We start from the raw sequence: 17485 nt of genomic DNA, 5'->3' as shown, positions 1-17485 counted from the left end.
ACCGTCCATCTTTTCTGATTAAAGCACAGGAGAGGCTGACTTGTTCTGCCTGGTTACAACGTGCTGTCAATGAGGCGATGGATTCCTAATATAGATGGAGAGAATCACTCTCTCTTCTGTGTTTATATGTTGTACGACCGTAGTGCAGGCTGCACTTCTGCTTCCCTCAGTTAATCAGCACATCAGGATTGTTTGCATTTTGGTTCTCTCTGGCTTACAGTGGGGGGGGCCCAATTTTCTAAGACAAGTGTCTAAATTTAGGCACTTAAAGGCGTACAGTTTTGGCTCTGAGCCTGGGGTTTAAAGTTACCCACTTCGATATTGGCATAAAATTCTTACTGTAAGAAACACATGCAACAAATTGAACCAATTTGAAACAAGTGTTAGCGTTCATCCATAAAGCTAAAAGGTCAAGCACTGACAAAAGAAAAATCTGCGTTTGTCGCAGTAGAACTGCTGGTTCACTGACAGCCTCTGTCTCTCTTAAGGATTAAAAAAAAAAAATCAGCTTTTTCGTATGCTTAAAGGATTGGGATTTGTGTATCTTTGAAAGCAAAGCTAAATTTTGTCTGAATGGGAAAATGTACTTTGAGAAATAGGATGTTGAAGATAATGGTGAAAATAGCTTATAAATAACTTTTCTTGAAAGATGAATTGGAATAAAAATTAGAATGACTATTTCACAATATTGGAGCTGCCTGGAAGGTTGAAAAGTCATTGCTGAATTCGTCCATCCCTTAGCTGCAATCAGGGGTCTAGGTGACCCAAGGGGAGCTGCTGTGCAAAACCTTGTGTTACAATTGTATTCCAGATCTGTGTATATTTAAGCTTGTTCTGGATTTTATCTGCAAGCTTTTTTACTGACGTTTCAAGTAGAGACTGCTGGAATGATGAAAATTGTTTCTGATTAAGAAATTGGCTGATACTGCATGTTCTCTGTTTTTGAGTAGAAAATGCAAATTACTCTACCCACGCAGAATTACATGTAGACTCTTGAAAAAGATCAGCCATATTTAGTATTTAAAAAAAAAAAAGACCACTTGTGATGAAAGAATCTCTTTTTCCAGTATTCTTGTGTTTACCATGCTCAGCATATGAATTATCTTGAAAATCAGTTTGATTTATCATAGTGGGATAATCAGATTGCAAATAGTTTATCTTAGCCATTGAATTTACATTTGATTGCAACCAGTAGGTCAGTTTAGTCGAGGATGATTCAGAATCTCTTGAGAAACTCTGCAGAACATGAGTATTTGACTGTAATTTTAGGTAGAGGTACCACTGAACATAACTTATGCTTTTTTTTTTTTTTCTTACCTTGACAAATGGGTGGAGAAAATACAGTGGTCAAACTAAAAAAATAGCCTTCAGCTTTATTTCTTTCATTGAATTCCAGAAAATATATTACAATATTTAAAATGGAGTAATCATCTACATCTCTTTAAAAAGTTCCATATACCGGTCAAACTCTGTAAACAGCATGTACACAAACTCAGGTTTTTATTTCCATGTTGAAGACGTTTGTGTTCAAGCAGAAACCTCTGTACAGTTTATGTTGATAATTCATCACCAAATCGAGAAACAATTGTATTAATCCTCAGCAAAGACAAATCTCTTCTGTGGAACTGTTTTTACATATAATCATCGTAATTAATGCTTTTAAAATAACGACATATCCTTATCACCCTTTACAACGCCCTGGCTATTGCGGTCGTGAAGGTTTCGTAGGCGGTGTGAGATGTGGGCACCCTGTGCTGGTGTCCCCAGTGGCAGAGAGGATGGGGAGAGGCAGCGTTATTAGCAGGTGCTCGTCCCTTGTCCCTTCACCTGCCATGGGTCCTTCCAGATTGCAGGTGTTCGGCGCCGGGTTTTGTGTTTAGGGTTCCACAGCCCTTAGAAGCTGTGTACGGACCACAATTAGTCCTCCAGCCTATGAGGGACTGATTAGTTCTCCCCATGGTTTTCCCTCCATCTTTCTTCTTGCGTACCTCTGAACGCTCCTGGCTGTGTCCTTTACCCTCCTGGGGACTAGCTCCTGATGCCACCAAGCTGAGTTTTGCCTTTTTTCCTTAGCTGCAGCAGCTCACATTTGCCTACAGTGCTGAGTAAAGCTGGCTACTGGAAGTATAAGTAGCCCCTACTGAACGTAGTGGCTATTCCTACGCTGTTTGTTTGGTTGGCCCCAAAGCTGCTGGGTGGTTGTAGCCTGTACGCACGGCTTGGGTACAGCTAGCTCATGTTTTTGGGAGACTCCAGACCCCACATGCCCAACCGCTCCCAGCTGGATGGTACATCTTGGACAGGCTGTCCAGAAGGCAGTTGCACGGCTGAGAAGCAAGTGGGAAACTGCTGTGCTGATAGCTATTTTGGTATTTGCACGCAGTCCTAATTGATAGGGCTATTCATGTGGGGAAATAAGCATGTGTATTTGCAGAGTTGACATTTTTTTAGGGCACTGAGGAGACAGACAATAGGAGAGTAACAGTAAGAAGAGCCAGAGTTATGTTACAACAGCATTGCTGTATTAGAGCGTTGCATCGTATGGGGCTTGAATTTGGTCTTTGCCTGAAAGGAAGCCCAGTGGACTGCAGAAGCTGGTATTTCCTAGTGGTGCAATTTCTTCTGAATTACAATTTGCGCTGCTGCAGGATGGGGAGACATAAAATAAGGCTTTGTGCGCACTTAGCAATTAAAAATTCCAGTGCAAGTTACTGTGGGGTTGTTTTGAACTCAGACAATTGTCTTATGCCTGAGTTCCTCCTTCAGTTTTAATTGGATGTTTTCCACAGTTCCACGGTTATGCCTTTTAAAGGGATAAAGACATTTCAGTAAGAAAGTTGGGAATAATTTGTATTACAAGACATGTAACTGTTGTTTCTGTCTTTGTTGCAGTCCGCTGATGATAATTACACAGAAGATCACAACACTTGCATGCCAGTTACATGATGGTAAGAAAAGGAATCTTTTCCCATGTCCTGAAGACAGCCTTTTTATTCCAGCACATTCTACAGTTGGGTTACGGAGTAGGTAAATGTAGTTCAGTGAGTTGCTCCAAATGAAGAAGAAAAATGCTTTGAGGAAGAAAATGAGAAACTTCAAGTTTTAATCAGTTCTCTAGGATCAAACTGTCTTTGCAGTAATGAAGACAACTGGTTTCCCCTTCGGGTGCTCTACTTCCTTGGGGCCCAATTTGGATTTTAGCTAGTACCAGTATCTGCTGTTTAGCTGCTACAGTGCATCTCCATTAAGCTCTCTGAAGCTGTTCTTGATTCTTAAATATCAAGAGTTGTGTTTTGATACATAGGTTCAGTCTTTAATGTTAATGTAACAAAAATATGCTATCACTGAGATATTTGGTGGTAATATACTCCATGATTTGAGAGATGGAATTCAATAGCATTTTCCCAGTGCAGGGAGAAGCATAGTTGCAAGCTGTGACAAAGAGCACTATTATTTCCCGGTAAAATGCCTGTGTCCAGTACAGTGCAAAGGCTAGAAATGTCAATTGTCATCAGTACTGTTATTGCTCATGTCTACTGATGTTGCAGTGTGAATTTCTGATGGTCCAAGGCCCGTTGCGTTATAAGCTGTAGGTGACTAAATAAGTAGCCTGCTATAGAGTTATGATCTAGGATTTAGGTGATGGCCACACCACAGACTGCAGGGTCTGGCATTGTTTGCAAGCCAAGTTTACACAAGTGGGCCTAATGCTTTTAGCTGGCTATAATGGGTGCACCTTGAAGCTTGGCTAATTATCCTTGTCGTTGACATTCATGTTGCTGAGGCTTCTCTGCTTCTGTTATTTAAGCTAGCCAGCTCAGGTATCGCTGCGTGCCACAGTGGTGTGCAGCCTAGATGCACACCTACTGTTTTGAAGGTAAATAGACAGAAAGGAAAAGGTAACAGCAGAGGCAGGAGCGTTTTAAGCAAACCAGAAATCCTGCAGATTAATGGTGGTGGAAAAGGCTCATTACATTGTAAACATCCATATACGGGGCAGTTGATCAAATGGAGGCAGCTTGCAGTTCAAGCATCAGTGACAAATTTCTATTTGTAAAAATTTAATGCAGCTGCCCATAAATGGAAACAGACAAACAAAATACTCAGCCCTTTAAGTAATTAAGTGCTTAATTGTCTCCCTGGAACTCGTGCCCTCCCAGTATTTACAAACTGAAATAGTGGAGAGAGAAATGAGCAGCTTATCAGCAGTCTTTTTAGGAAATGGGTCTTGTGTGCGTGTGTTGGTGATTATGGCCAGTCCGTTTAGAACAGTAGTGTTAATTGATGCCAAGCCCCTGATTTTGTGAAGCCATATATATGCATGGTCAGCATCCAGTGCTGTGACTCATCCCACGGTGAACTGTTCCGCTGAAGCCAGTGGGATTCCTTACAGGATGCGCAGCTACAGCTTCGGAGTGAAGGTTTTGAGCTATTTGCTATGAGCAACATCTGTTTACGCACTGGCCACCGTACAAGATTTCTCCATAGTTTTCCTGGAACGGCGAGTCTGTGCACTACCTCTGGCCCCAAAGGTCCTGTGCACCCAACAGGAGGTCGCCCTTCCAGTCTGGTCCTTGTATAATTCCAGACTATTACCGATGTGTGTGTTTAGGCTTGCTCCAGCAGCAGGCAGCCAGGCTGCTTGTTCACACCAGTGGAGCTTCTGTTCCCCAGGAGCCCGTTTCTCTTCCACTGCCCACTCCTCCTGCTGTGAAATGCTCCATTTCTCACCGAGGAGCCAGCGGGAGGCTTGTGCTTAAATGAGCTAGTAGCTTCTGGGAACAGAGGTTTTTCCAGCCCAGGACTGTTAGTAGAGGCTGGTGGGGGTCGCTGCCCGTTGGTGGCATTGCGAGTTGCGTTGGGTGTGTGGGAATACTACGGCTGCTCTTCCTCACAGTGTAGCAAGGGTGAGAAAGGGGGAAGGAGGTGAGGAACTGGGTAAAGAGGTGGTGTAGAACATGAATATACTTGACCTAAAAGTTAGGAATTGAGCTGTATTACAGCCACCTGTGACAAAGAAATCTTGAAGCTTATGGCTTTAGAAAGCTATCTGTGGGATGCAAACCTAAGGCTTTGGGGATAGCTGTTTGGCTTTTGGGAAGATCTAATGTGACTTTTTTCTCTGTAGGAATAGGACGACAAGCTGAGGAACTCACTGCTGAGCAAAATCGGCTTGCTGTAAAGTAAGAATTTAATTCCCCTAGTGATTTGTGTTTAATTTCATCCAAAGAAGTTTAGGGTTTGGGTTTGGGTTTTTTGTTTGGTTGGGTTTTTTTCCCCTTGGCAATGTCAGGACCAACTTAGTGGCCCAGCCACGAAAATGTTCCCTGCTTCTTCCCAGTCTGTGATAAGCCAAAAGTCCTACCTGCTTTTTCTATTGGCTTGAGCAGTTTTGGTTTTGTAATGCTGCTGTCAGTGCCCTCCTTACACAAATATAGCTTCTTTGCTGTCTTCCTTATTTCTTCAATCCAGGACTTTGGCCTTTATCACCCTGTGCTGGTCAGTAAAGCACCGAAGTACTTGGCAACATCTCATTGACTTAGGTACATACTCCACGTGCAACAAAACTAGTTTTTGCTGAATCACAACTCTTTTACATTCAGGCTAAGACTGTACTATATGGACTTTTTGGCTGTTGTCTTCATCCTCTCTGTGATATGTTGTTTTTCCAAGTAGAATGCTCCTCCTCTGTCAGCAAACCACTGCATAGTAAAAATCCATTTTGGTTTGACTCTGACACTTCAAGTACTGCTTTTCTTTACCATAATTTTTGGAGGCTGAAATTTTATTTTTCCTATCTCCCTCAGTAATGTTAATACTCCTAGCCTTTCATGTTACATGACTAGTCTTCTCATTCTTTAGAGGGAGATAGCATGTTGATCATATGTTTGAGTGCCTTTTATTTTTTCTATTTTATCTTTCAATACAAGTGCAGGATGCAGGTGAATTTTTTTTTTTTTTTTTTTTTTGAAGAATTAGTGTTACAGACTTAGTCTTAGAACCATAGCTACATTTCACCATGAAGTATTTGTTTAAGGCCAAGGAAATTATTTCCTTCATTTCCAAGGCAGAAGATTCAACCATCAGAAAATCTGCCTATAAGCTTCTAAAAGTAAGAAGGGAGGGATTTCTTGAAAAGCAAAAATCCTGTAGGGAGACTCGTGTAACATTTGCTGTGACCCATAGCCTTGTGTCTATTTTTAAAGCTCACAGCATAACGTTTAACTGGAGTGGGCCCTTGTGACCATATGATTAATTCTAGTCAAATTCTCACCAAACAGGCTTTTTTTTTTTTCTTTTTTTTTTCTTGTACAGTAGATGAGCTCATAATAGAAAAGTACATGCCAATAGCTCAAGTGTCGGTGGCACACAAGTCATAACTGAAGAGTTTTAAATCCCCTTTGGTAATACAGCCTTTTGTCTTCCCTCCTGTTCTTGGTCTGTTTTTGTTTCTCACTCATCCTCTGCACATTCCTTCGTGCATTGCTCATGTCTCCCCACCCACCCATGTGCAGAATCTAAGTTGAAACTAATGACTTTATTTTTAATCTTACTGTAGAGCTCAGAAGCCCAAATCATGGACTCGATTCTGCAAAACAGAAAGATGAGCCTTACCCCAAATTGTTTGCCGCATGTTTCTGTGAAATGGTTTCACCAGAGAACATATCATTCGGGCACTAACATCTACAATAACCAGCAGGGTGGATGCAGAAAATCCTGGCTAAGCTAACTGTTTATTCAAACTAATTCCACTTCAGAATAAAAGTAGGCAACAGCAAATGTTTAACTGTTGCTTAGTTTTTCTGCTAGAAATTTATGTTTTGGTCTGAAAGAATTTTAAGTGGGTTTTGGTTTATGCATGTCCATCTGTGTCTTGGACAGCAAAGTCTTGAAACACTGTGCCCTAGTTTCTGTTCTCATCTGGGTACTCCTCATTTACTTGGACAGTGACTGTTAGCACATTTGTGGAGAGCACTGTGTATCCCAGCGCAGAATTTAGATGTTGGTGTTTTCTGCCACATAAAAAACCCAAGCCCAACAAAAAATTACACTAGCAGTGAGAGGCCTATGCACCTTTCTTTTCCATCCTACTGACTTGTGGCAGGGACAGTGGATCTTCTTCATTTTACATCTAATGCAAAACCCTGCAAGGAACTTGTGGGGGATATGCACTTGCAAAATGGAAATAACGAACATGATGGACTTTCTTTGACTTTCATCTTCAGCTGTCTTTTGATTTATGTGTTTTTTCCCATTAGTTCCTTTTCCTGTTTGTGATGCAATACAGGCAATTACTTCCTTTATTTGCACAGTAGGACAGAGTCCCTCTTCATTCTCTTCCTCTATGTCTCGCATCACTCTTCCCATTTTTCAAAAAGCTGAACTGAAGGGCGGGTGAGAGCTTCTCTCAAGCCTGAGAGTCCTGGTCTTAAATGCTCCCTGCCCTGTGGTTTGCATAACAAGGCAAGGTACTGCATTGCACAGCCTGGTGAGACCAGTGTTACTCAGCTTGTGGTCTGCCAGCCGTTACTGGTCCCTGACATACTGGACAGATGTCCAAAAACTATTACCAGTTTGTCACTCCCGGTAGTGCTGGCCTGTTCAAAATGTGCAAGTCAATTTGGAGTGGGCATGTAAATTTATGACTGTTTCTAACTAAAATGTTTCTAGTAATAAGATTACAACTTTTCAAATCAGTAGCATTCATTCACCTGTAGCTTAAGCACTTCCACATTACCCTTGTTCTGTCTGCCATCTGCCAGACATCACCAGGATATAAGAGAAGCTGTGCTTCATCATCTCCAAAACAGATCTAGTGAGCTTTCACCTGGGGGGACAGTGGCAGGAGAGAGCTGGGGACTGAGGCAGACACTACAACAAAAAGCATTCGTGAAAGCCTTTGCTGGATTTTACCTTGTTTTGGTTTTCTTCTCTTTTGTCACACGTGGATGATTTTCACAGGACAAGACCTTCTTTACTGGAGTATTTAAGCTATCTCCTCAATTTTATGAGCATCATAGCTGGGCCTTGCAGCAACTACAAGGATTATATAGCCTTCATTGAAGGGAGGCATGTGCACATGAAACTATTAGAAGTGAACTGGAAGCAGAAGGGTTATGACAGACTTCCTGATCCTTCTCCAACTGTAAGTTTTAAAATGACAAAGATTTATTGCAAAGGCCAGGAGAGTACAGCTTTGTAGATGATTCTCATAATTAATAACTAAGAAGAAAAACCATTTTTGGATTATCTTCCCAGTAAACTTTACAGTGTTTTTTTTCTGTGAAGTGGCTGCTGTTTTTATCACAGGGTCGGGGTGAAGGGGCTAGTGTCTTCCTCTTCAATTCCCCAAATGCAATGCGTTTGGCTTGCAAAATGGGTCATTGGTTAATGGATGTCCTTTGTGCAGTGATGGGAACGGTCTGCAGGTTCTGACAATGACAAGTTGCAGTTCAGCTCCAAGCAGAAGAGGAAATGTCAGAAAAAAAAAAAGTCAAATCTCACCCATAGTGCAGGAGATGGTACAAGTACATGAATCACAGGTAATCAGAAACTGTAGCTTGCCCAGGTGCTTTGCAAGAGAATCTCACACTTTAAGATGACTTGGAGGTCATTCTTCACATACAATTAACAATTTATTTTTTTTTAATATTACCTAAGACCTTCTTATAAAATGAACTTCTTGTAAGGCAGGATAACATAGCATGAGAACCAGATTCCTCTCTTTTACCTTAAGGTGACACTGAATGTGTAGCTTTGAGTGTGTGCAGAATTTCTCCTCTGAAATTATATGCTTATACATACTTGATTCCCATTGCACATGGCTGTGTTTCTACTGACTTCAGTGGTGTTACTTCTGACTTACATTAGTCTGACTGAGGTCAGAATAAGGCCCGTATTGTGTTAGATGCAAGTCAGCAGAGAATACTAAAATTTGCATAGTAACCATTTAATGATAATTGCACATTATTTTATTCCTGAATATGAAGAAGATATAAAAAGAGTACTTGGGATCAAAAAATGCATTGTTGTTTCAATAGTATATTGCACTTTTATTAGTCTTTTGAGAACATGAGTCATTTTTTACATGGTACCCAGGTGCCAGATTTACCTTTTTAATTATGACTGTATCAAGGAAAGTCTACTCATGATGTAGGTTTGAAATTGAGCTTCTACCTACTGACATGACTGTCAATAATATTAGTATATAGAAAGCTAGGGAGTGGTAGTAAAAAACAGTGTGGCGTAGCAGATACCTTATATCATGGGAAGGCATGCATGCTGTATAAGACGTGTGCTTTTTTGGACATGTGATTTTTAGCAAGACCTCTGGATGGTAGCTGGGCAATAAGACCTACAATTGTTCTGAATACTGGTGGGTTTGGCTTCTAGGAGGAATCTAGTCTTTAGTTCCAGCAGATGATAGTCCATGTAGGAAAGATTTCTCCTCTACATTGTAGGGTTTGTTTTTAGTTTGTTTCCTTTCGCATTTGAGGACCTTCACTAACTGATGTAGGAGTCTCTTGTGAAGTTCATCACCAATTTTGACTTCTAATTATCCTTTTTACCTATCTATAGGTAGTTCAGTAAAACAAATTAGACCAAAGCTTTGACTGTGGCCTTTTCTTTGTTACCTCTTCTAAATTAATTATCAACTTTGTCACTGCTAACTTTATTGGTTCTTGAGGCACATTGTTTTTCTATGTCATGAGTACTGCCTTTTTTTTTTTCCCCTTAAGCAAATGTTTCTAATGAATGTTTCATTGTTATTTGTGCTTTTTAGGGAGCAGTGATGTACAAGCTGTGTATCACACTAGTATCTCTCATTTTATTCTTGACACTTACCAAGAACTTTCCCATGGCATATATTATTGATAATGAATTTCTTGATAAAACACCCTTCTTGTCAAGACTTGGTTACCTGTATGTTGTAACACAGGCAGCAAAACCAAAGTATTACTTTGCATGGACGTTAGGTAAGTCTGACTACATCATTTATTTTTGTAGGTAACAAATAAGTTTATAAATGGGGGAGGAGGTCTGAAACATTGGGGTGTGAAATTAGTCCCTAGACCTCTAGTTCCCGTGGGAGATGTACACATGTTCCTGTAGGCAGTGGACTCTGCTGAAGTGGGGAGATGTCAAAAGTTTTGAAAAACGTGCATAAAATTTCTTCTAGCTTGTCTGACATCCCCTGCCTCTGGAACCAAATCTGCTTTTCAGCTTCTTGCCAGTAAAGTCAATGTAACAATTTCTTCTTACTTAAAACTTTGTACCAAAATAATTTTTACAGGAATTCTTAGGAAAAAAAAGTTTGCCTCCTCTAAACCTTGATTTTTATGCTTTATTCATAATTTGCAGTTGGGAGGTTAAAATTGGTCACGCTGGCTCAGGCTTTACAAGAACATTACAGTGCAAACAGACCTCTCTCTTCCTTTAGGGACCTCTCTCTTCCTTTAGGGACCTCTCTCTTCCTTTAGGGACATCTTTAGCATACGCATCTGTATTTGAAAGCTGTAGTGCTTGTTGCGGGGCTGAAGTTAGGCTTTGCCTCTAAGGCACTTTGTGATCCTGTACGCATTTTAGCTTTGAGCAGTCGGGAGAAAGGATTGGAGAACCATGGGGAAGGTGGGGAACAAAGGACAAGTGGGAAGGACCCAAGAATCTCTGCAAGGAAAAGAAGGAAGAGGGGTCATTATAGAGAGAAGCAAATTTCTTATATTGGGAGCCAGCTAGACCGGTGGCCAAAGTAATCTTTTTGTATTTTACCTTCTTCCTTTTCAAGTCATCTTTCCCATCTTTATGTGAGCAGTCAGTCCTTCTAGGCCAGGCCAAAAATTGAGAGACTGAATGGTTTTTGCTGGTTTTACAAGACTTTGTGTGTAGGGCAGATCCTGAAAGCCCAGCCAGCAATGTATACACCTGAAACTGAGAAGAGCGTCATTGAGATGGGATGGAAAGAGCAAGGGAAACTCATTGCGAGGCTGTGATTAAATTGCTGAGAATAAAACTGACAGATCGAGGGAAGACAGCCAAGACTGGCATGTGTGGGATGGGAAAGCCTTTGGGATAAAGAATTGCTTGCTCAGAAACTTATTTTTGTGAGATCCAATGTTAAATTGTTGCCTCCATTTTTTCTGGCATTAAAAGTCCATTATCAAAGAGATAAACTGAACTTGTATTTGTGACAAGACTAAGCCATAGAGGCTGTGGAAATATCTTACAAATGAGGAGGTTCTGGAAAAGCATGCATAGCATACTGGAGGGTGAGGCATCTATTATTCACATTGCAAATCCAGGCAGCAGAACAGCAGACACTTTATCCTTTCGCAGTTAACTCCTGGTGGCATGGCCCAGGGCATTACGAAAGTGCCTGCTGAAACGGCCGATAAGCTCTTCCTGTCCTCTGAAAAGGACAGTCACGCTATTGTGCGAGAGCCGCGCTGCCGAATTCCTCCAGATCCATGGAAAGATGGAAAATTCAGCTTCTCCCTGCATTAGTAATAGTCATGGGAACATGGCTGCAAACCGAACTCAGAGCTGTCGATGAAACCAATTTGGGACTGAGAGCTTGCATCCAAGGAGCTGTGAAAGCGATATGCCAGAGCTGTTCAAGTCAGCAGGGAAAACTCTGCCGGGCACTGCGGAGTGTTGGGGTGTTGTGAGCAGTTCAATTGCGATTCTTCTGCGCTTCACACCTCGCTCTGCAGACAGCAGCTTGGGAAGCGAGAGGCGGATGGGTCTGCTGTATTATTACGTCCCTGAATTTCTGGTTTCTTGCTTTTGGCAAAGAAACACTAAGCGGTCCCTGCCACCCTTGGAGCAGCAAGGAGGAGCAAACCCAGGAGTCCCCCTGCTCTGGGGTGACAGTTAGGTGCAGCTCCAGTCTCTGCGGTTGGACAGGGTCCTTACTGATCTCATAGCAAGACACTGGCAGGCCATAAAGGAAATATAATTTCAGAGAGGGTTGTTGGGGTTTTTTTGGTTTGGTGGCTTGTTGTTTTTTTTTTAACAGGGAGAGAATTAAGAACTCTGAGACCTTTCTTTCTATCAGTAAAATCTAGCTCGTTTAGTAAAGTGGAAAATAATATTGAAAACTTCAGGTTAGAAAAGGTTGCTCATTTATTTATTCAATTATTGTTACTCTTGTTGCTTTTAATTAGGTTCTCTCCCTAATTTTGTGCTTTGGGACTCCTCCGTGAGCTTGTGCTTGTATTCATAGCACTTACAAAGCAAAATCAGTTTTTGTTCTTGGGAAAGAAATGCTGACCTTTTTAAAGCGTAACTTAACCAGGCTTGTATTTTGTAAATATCTAGAAGAAAAAGCCTTACCTGTATTTTCGTTTTCCTTTTTCTTCCAATAATCCTTGATGTTGGCTGCAGCTAGTGAACCAGAGGTAATGAGTCCCTCCTGTTTTCTTAATACAGTGAGAGAAGATTTCTGGCAGGGGTGCATTAAAAGCAGGATCTTGAGAACCAGTGAGGAGATGGCTCCCAGGCAAGGCTGAGAGGGGAGGTAGCTGACCAGCGCCCTGGGAAAGAGCAAGAGTGCAGCATGTGAAATGCCTACCGTTACCCAAGCTTTTTATTTGCACTTAAAGTAGTTAAGCCGTAATGGAAATTACTCAATATTCAATTTGTAGAGATGGTGAGGTACTTAGGGAGGCACTGAGTGACAGGATTAGCGAACGGCTTTGTCTGCGGAAGTATGAAAGTAAGTCTCAATTAAAACAGCCATGTTGGAACTCTTAATAGGAATAGTAAACATATATTTGAGACACTATAGTTTTTCTGAATTCTGGAAAATGCTGTGACATCCAGGTACCCTTTTGAGGAAAACGCTAATTCATTTTACGTCAACTCTTGTATATCTATCTCGGATAATAGAGGCAAAATAATGGGAAAAGTGATTTCTATCCACTGTTGTTTTATTTTATTTTATTTCTTCTGCCCAAGGAGTAGCTAGTCTTTCCTCTTGAGGAAATGACTCTTGTGTTGTCCTATAGCAATGCCCCTTTACCAAGGGGAAGCTTCTCTTTGAAAGAGAGGATGCTAATTGCTACAAAGCTGGCTTGAATGTGTATTTGATGCTATACTGACTTGTAAGAAAACACGGCTCCTCCAGAGTCTGATTTGACCTGTTTTGCTTTGACATTGCAGCAGATGCAGTCAACAATGCAGCTGGCTATGGATTCAGTGGAGTTGATGAGAGGGGCACTTTCCGCTGGGACCTGTTGTCCAATTTAAATATCTGGAATATTGAGGTGAGTTAAAGGAGTGGCTGCATTGACATAATTATAAAGAAATGGGCATGATAACGGGGTGAAGCTTTGCTGGAAGGAAAGTAAGTCCATGCCAGCAGGCTGCCCCTCTTTAACATAGAGAGGTTTTGTATTTTATCTGTTGGGCAGATAAAAAGCATCTGTCACGCAGCCTTTGTCATGCTCTGTATTCAGGTTGCATTTCTAAATAGTTTATAGAAGGCTAATAAATGATTAATCAGATGTTTAATAAATGAGCAGTCAATTTCTGTAGATTGTGACTGAGTTCAGCGGGTCAATAAATTGCTCGCAGCTATGATTCTCCACCATCTGTGGTGTATTCTGTTTAATTACTTCTAACAGTCTTCCACTTTTGTAACCCAGTTGAGATGGGTGGTGGTAGTGGAAGAGGCCACCACGAGTGGGCATTGCACAGGCACTTGCAAGGGATGGGTCCCTGCACATGCCTGGAGTGCCTCTGGTAAACAGAGAAAAGCAGGGGTTGGAGAGATAACAGGTACAAACCGAGCAACCTGAATGGGAACTGGCAGGGCTTACTGGGTAGAGCTTACGTGGTTGCTAATCTAGAGCTCCATCCAGCAAACCACACTGTTTCTCAAAACATTTGTCGCACATGTTTCTTGTGACTGCAGTATACTTTCAACATCCGTTAGTCCCTTGTAAGCTATTTGTGTTTGTTTCTCTAATGCAAAAGATGGCCGATGTAATTTGTTTGCCCCGAAGAATATTTTGTGAATGCCAGTGGGATGTGAAAATGTTTACGTGACAGAGACTGCTTTCTAAGGGCTTCTTTTCTTTAGAAATAGGAGGAGCTTTCCCCTGTAATTCTGTAGTTATGATTTTAAAAGGAAAAGCAGATGAAAACAAGTTGACTGCTTTATTACTGAATGATCTGTGACTAAGTGAATGTGCTGTAATAGCTCTTCTCAAAAATGAAAGAGCCCCTGTAATTCTTCATTGAAAGATGCCAAAGCTGGAAGTATCATTATACATTCTCACTTTCTCAACATCCTTCTCTGTCTTTTTTTTTTTTTACCTTAATTAATCCTCAGTATATGTCTCTTCTTGAGCGGTACAGAATACACAGCCCAGAAATGCTTTATACTCTTTGATGGCGGCAGCACACCAGATACCGCTCTGAGATCTTGAACCAAGGTCTGATTCAGTTTTGGGGCAGGAGATGACTCCTGCCTTGATGAGCTGAGGCAGTTCCTGCTTGAAGGAGGCAAGTAAAGTGCAGGCAATGCTCTTTAGTCAAACCAAATTAAAGAAACAGGAGCCTTTGCTCCTCTCTACCCACTGAACTGTAAGGCCCCTCAAAACCTTTTTTCCTTTACTGCTCACACGGACAATAGAGATCAGGGTGGAGAAATTGTGTCCAGGAGTGTAAAACAGTGCTCTCCATTGATTTGGTCATGTGCGCGCTGAGAAAAAGAGAGGCTACAGAGACCATTACTTCGGGTAAGCCTTGAACTGTCACTTTATGCAGCAACAACAATTCCAGAGTTGAAGTTTAAGTGTGATCGTACAGTGTGTTTTAAGCAGGTATAGCCACCTGCATATGTAAAACTGCTTAAGAGTTGGGAACTTGAGTGCTAAATGTCGCTAAGAAATTACCTGATCTGTAGTAAAGAGAAGCACGTGGCAGGAGCTGTGAGGGCATTAAAACGTGATGGGGGCTAAACACATGTGGGGGACTTGAAAGCCTTGGCAGCATGTATATTTTGACAGCCAATGACTACTTTCTCTCTTGGTAGCGTAACAGGGGAACTTAAAGGAAGCCAAAAGAGTGACAGTATTAGTTGGAAGAGAAATTATATTTTTCTTGGCTTCTTTTGGTGCAGTAATGCAATTAAAATGTGGCAGTACTGCATTGGGAATTGCTAATCATTTTAACTCTTTAAACACAGAGGATGAAGTTCTAGCCTTCAGGATTCTGTGTGGAAGTGCAATAATATCTGCATATTCCCCTTGGAAACCTTTGCCTTTAATCCATCCCGTGTGCCCTTGCCTTCAGCTGATATGGGGAAATAACGTGGTGTCGCTGAACCATGTCCCAGCTTGGCGAGGAGGTGCTCGGAGGATTCTGTCAACAAGTGAGGAACAAGGGGAGTGGGGATGGGGAACCAAGATGGGTGAAGTTGACCAGGATTAGGGGAACTGATGCTGAACGGAGTCCAGCAGCCCCCTAAAGCTGGGGGGACTGGTGCTGTCAGGAGGTACAGGTAGTTCTCCCAGGACCCTGGAGTCCACTCTGGTTTCTCAAGCTGGGCAGTGGACTGAGAATCGGCTTCTAAGTTCAGTCCTGAAATTTTTTGTCTGTGTTTTTCAGTCTTCCCCCTTCCTTCTCCAAATAATAATGTGTTTCTTTTGGTTTTTATAACACTTTGTTTTAATAGCACTCTAGGGAAGTCCAGACTGCGTAACGGGTGGCAAGATATCTGTTCCAAAAATGAAGCTGTTTATGAACTGAAGGGAAGGCTAAGCATTTAAAACGAGACAGATTTTCAGATTTCCTGTGTCCTGTTTTCGGCTGGCACAGAGTTAATTTTCTTCCTAGTAGCTGGTATAATGTTGTGTTTTGGATTCAGTATGAGAAGAATGTTGATAACACACTGATGTTTTCAGTTGTTACTGAGTAGTGTTTAGACTAAGTCAAGGACTTTTCAGCTTCTCATGCCCAGCCAGTGAGAAAGCTGGAGGGGCACAAGAAGCTGGGAGGGGACACAGCCAGGGCAGCTGACCCCAACTGGCCAACGGGGTATTCCATACCATGTGATGTCATGTCCAGTATATAAACTGGGGGGAGTTTGCTGGGAGGGGTGGATCACTGCTCGGGGACTTGCTGAGCATCAGTCAGCATGTGGTGAGCAATTGCATTGTGCATCATTTGTCTTTCTTGGGTTTTATTTCACTCTCTTTTTGTTGTCTTCCTTTTCATCATCATTATTATTATTAACATTATTATTATTAATAATAATATTATTATTTTAATTTTTATTCCAATTATTAAACTGTTTTTATCTCAACCCACGAGTTTTACTTGTTTTTGATTCTCCTCCCCATCCCACGGCGGGGCAGGGGGAGGAATGAGTGAGCGGCTGCATGAGGCTTAGTTGCTGGCTGGGGTTAAACCACAACATCCCACAATTTGAAAAATAACTAAACGTTGTATTTAATTTTACAAAACAAAGTGAGATTTTTTTAGCAAGTGCCAAGTGTTAGCGGTGAGCAATCAGCCTAATTAATGTGCCTCCCAAAACATATTAGTGTAATGATGGACTGTGGCACAGGCTTCACAACAGTTAGCTACTAGAAATAATGTATTCCATGTAGCTCCTCTCTAATTTAAAATGCAAGTATTATTTTACAGCTTTCAGTGCTAACATTTCATATGAACTTCTTTCTTAGACTGCAACAAGTTTTAAAATGTACATTGAAAACTGGAACATTCAGACAGCTGCCTGGCTAAAACGGTAAGTGTAATGAAACAGTGATGTGCTTGTGAAACCCAAAAACTCTAGATGGCCTCAAAAACCATTGACTGGTGAATCTCATAAATGTATAGTCTCTTGTCCTTTCTTTGTTTCCTGTGTCTGTAACAGTTGGTGGAATACAAGGGTATTTGGTGCTGTAAAGTTTTATTGCTGCAAATGTAAAATGCCTGCATCTTATATAAAGCAGGAAAGCCCAAAACGAACTGTTCAGATCTTCCATAATAAAAAGTAATAGCATTTTGATGGCATCTTTTAGGCTGCCGTTTGCCTCCGTTATTCTTGCTGTACTGTTTCACTTTGCCATGTTGTGTTTCCCATGTGTATTATTACCAGACGTGAGCCTCTCTGTCACTGGGATCCAGTTCAGCTAGAACTGGAGAGAAGTCAAAGTCTTCAGAGCCCCAGTGTAGTCTGGTTTGGAGCTACCACAAGATGTTTGCCAGGGAGTCACTGTTTAGGATATGGAGAAGAGACTTCTTTATAGCACTGAGAGGATCTGATTTTAACCCATGACTGTTAAGGCACATATAAATACTAGTATTAAGTCCAAATTTTGTAGATTGAACTCTCGTTACTCGTTACACTTTTTGGTATGATTACAGTTCAGCATACAGTCAATGTGGAGTCTGAAATGCAGGCATGGATTTATTGTAGTTATTGTAACTATTTTTGTTGTTAAATATATACATCCCAAAAGTCAATGTC

General features: G+C 41.4%; 1 protein-coding gene across 2 annotated transcripts in view; it reads left to right on the top strand.

The window, feature by feature from the left end:
• MBOAT1 (membrane bound O-acyltransferase domain containing 1) overlaps nucleotides 1-17485 on the top strand; it is a 58712-nt gene that overhangs the window by 35474 nt on the left and 5753 nt on the right. For both annotated transcript variants that reach the window (XR_011329188.1, XM_069809202.1), the window contains exons 5-10: nucleotides 2893-2948; nucleotides 5129-5183; nucleotides 7963-8146; nucleotides 9785-9977; nucleotides 13162-13265; nucleotides 16695-16759. Coding sequence is in view for 1 of the 2 variants with exons in the window: in XM_069809202.1 (XP_069665303.1) it covers nucleotides 2893-2948; nucleotides 5129-5183; nucleotides 7963-8146; nucleotides 9785-9977; nucleotides 13162-13265; nucleotides 16695-16759 (657 nt within the window). In the remaining variant the exon portion in view is untranslated. The remainder of the gene's footprint in view (nucleotides 1-2892; nucleotides 2949-5128; nucleotides 5184-7962; nucleotides 8147-9784; nucleotides 9978-13161; nucleotides 13266-16694; nucleotides 16760-17485) is intronic.

Source organism: Haliaeetus albicilla, chromosome 21 (assembly GCF_947461875.1).
Source record: "Haliaeetus albicilla chromosome 21, bHalAlb1.1, whole genome shotgun sequence".
Lineage (NCBI taxonomy): Eukaryota > Metazoa > Chordata > Aves > Accipitriformes > Accipitridae > Haliaeetus > Haliaeetus albicilla.
This window is presented reverse-complemented; position numbering and strand designations above follow the sequence as displayed.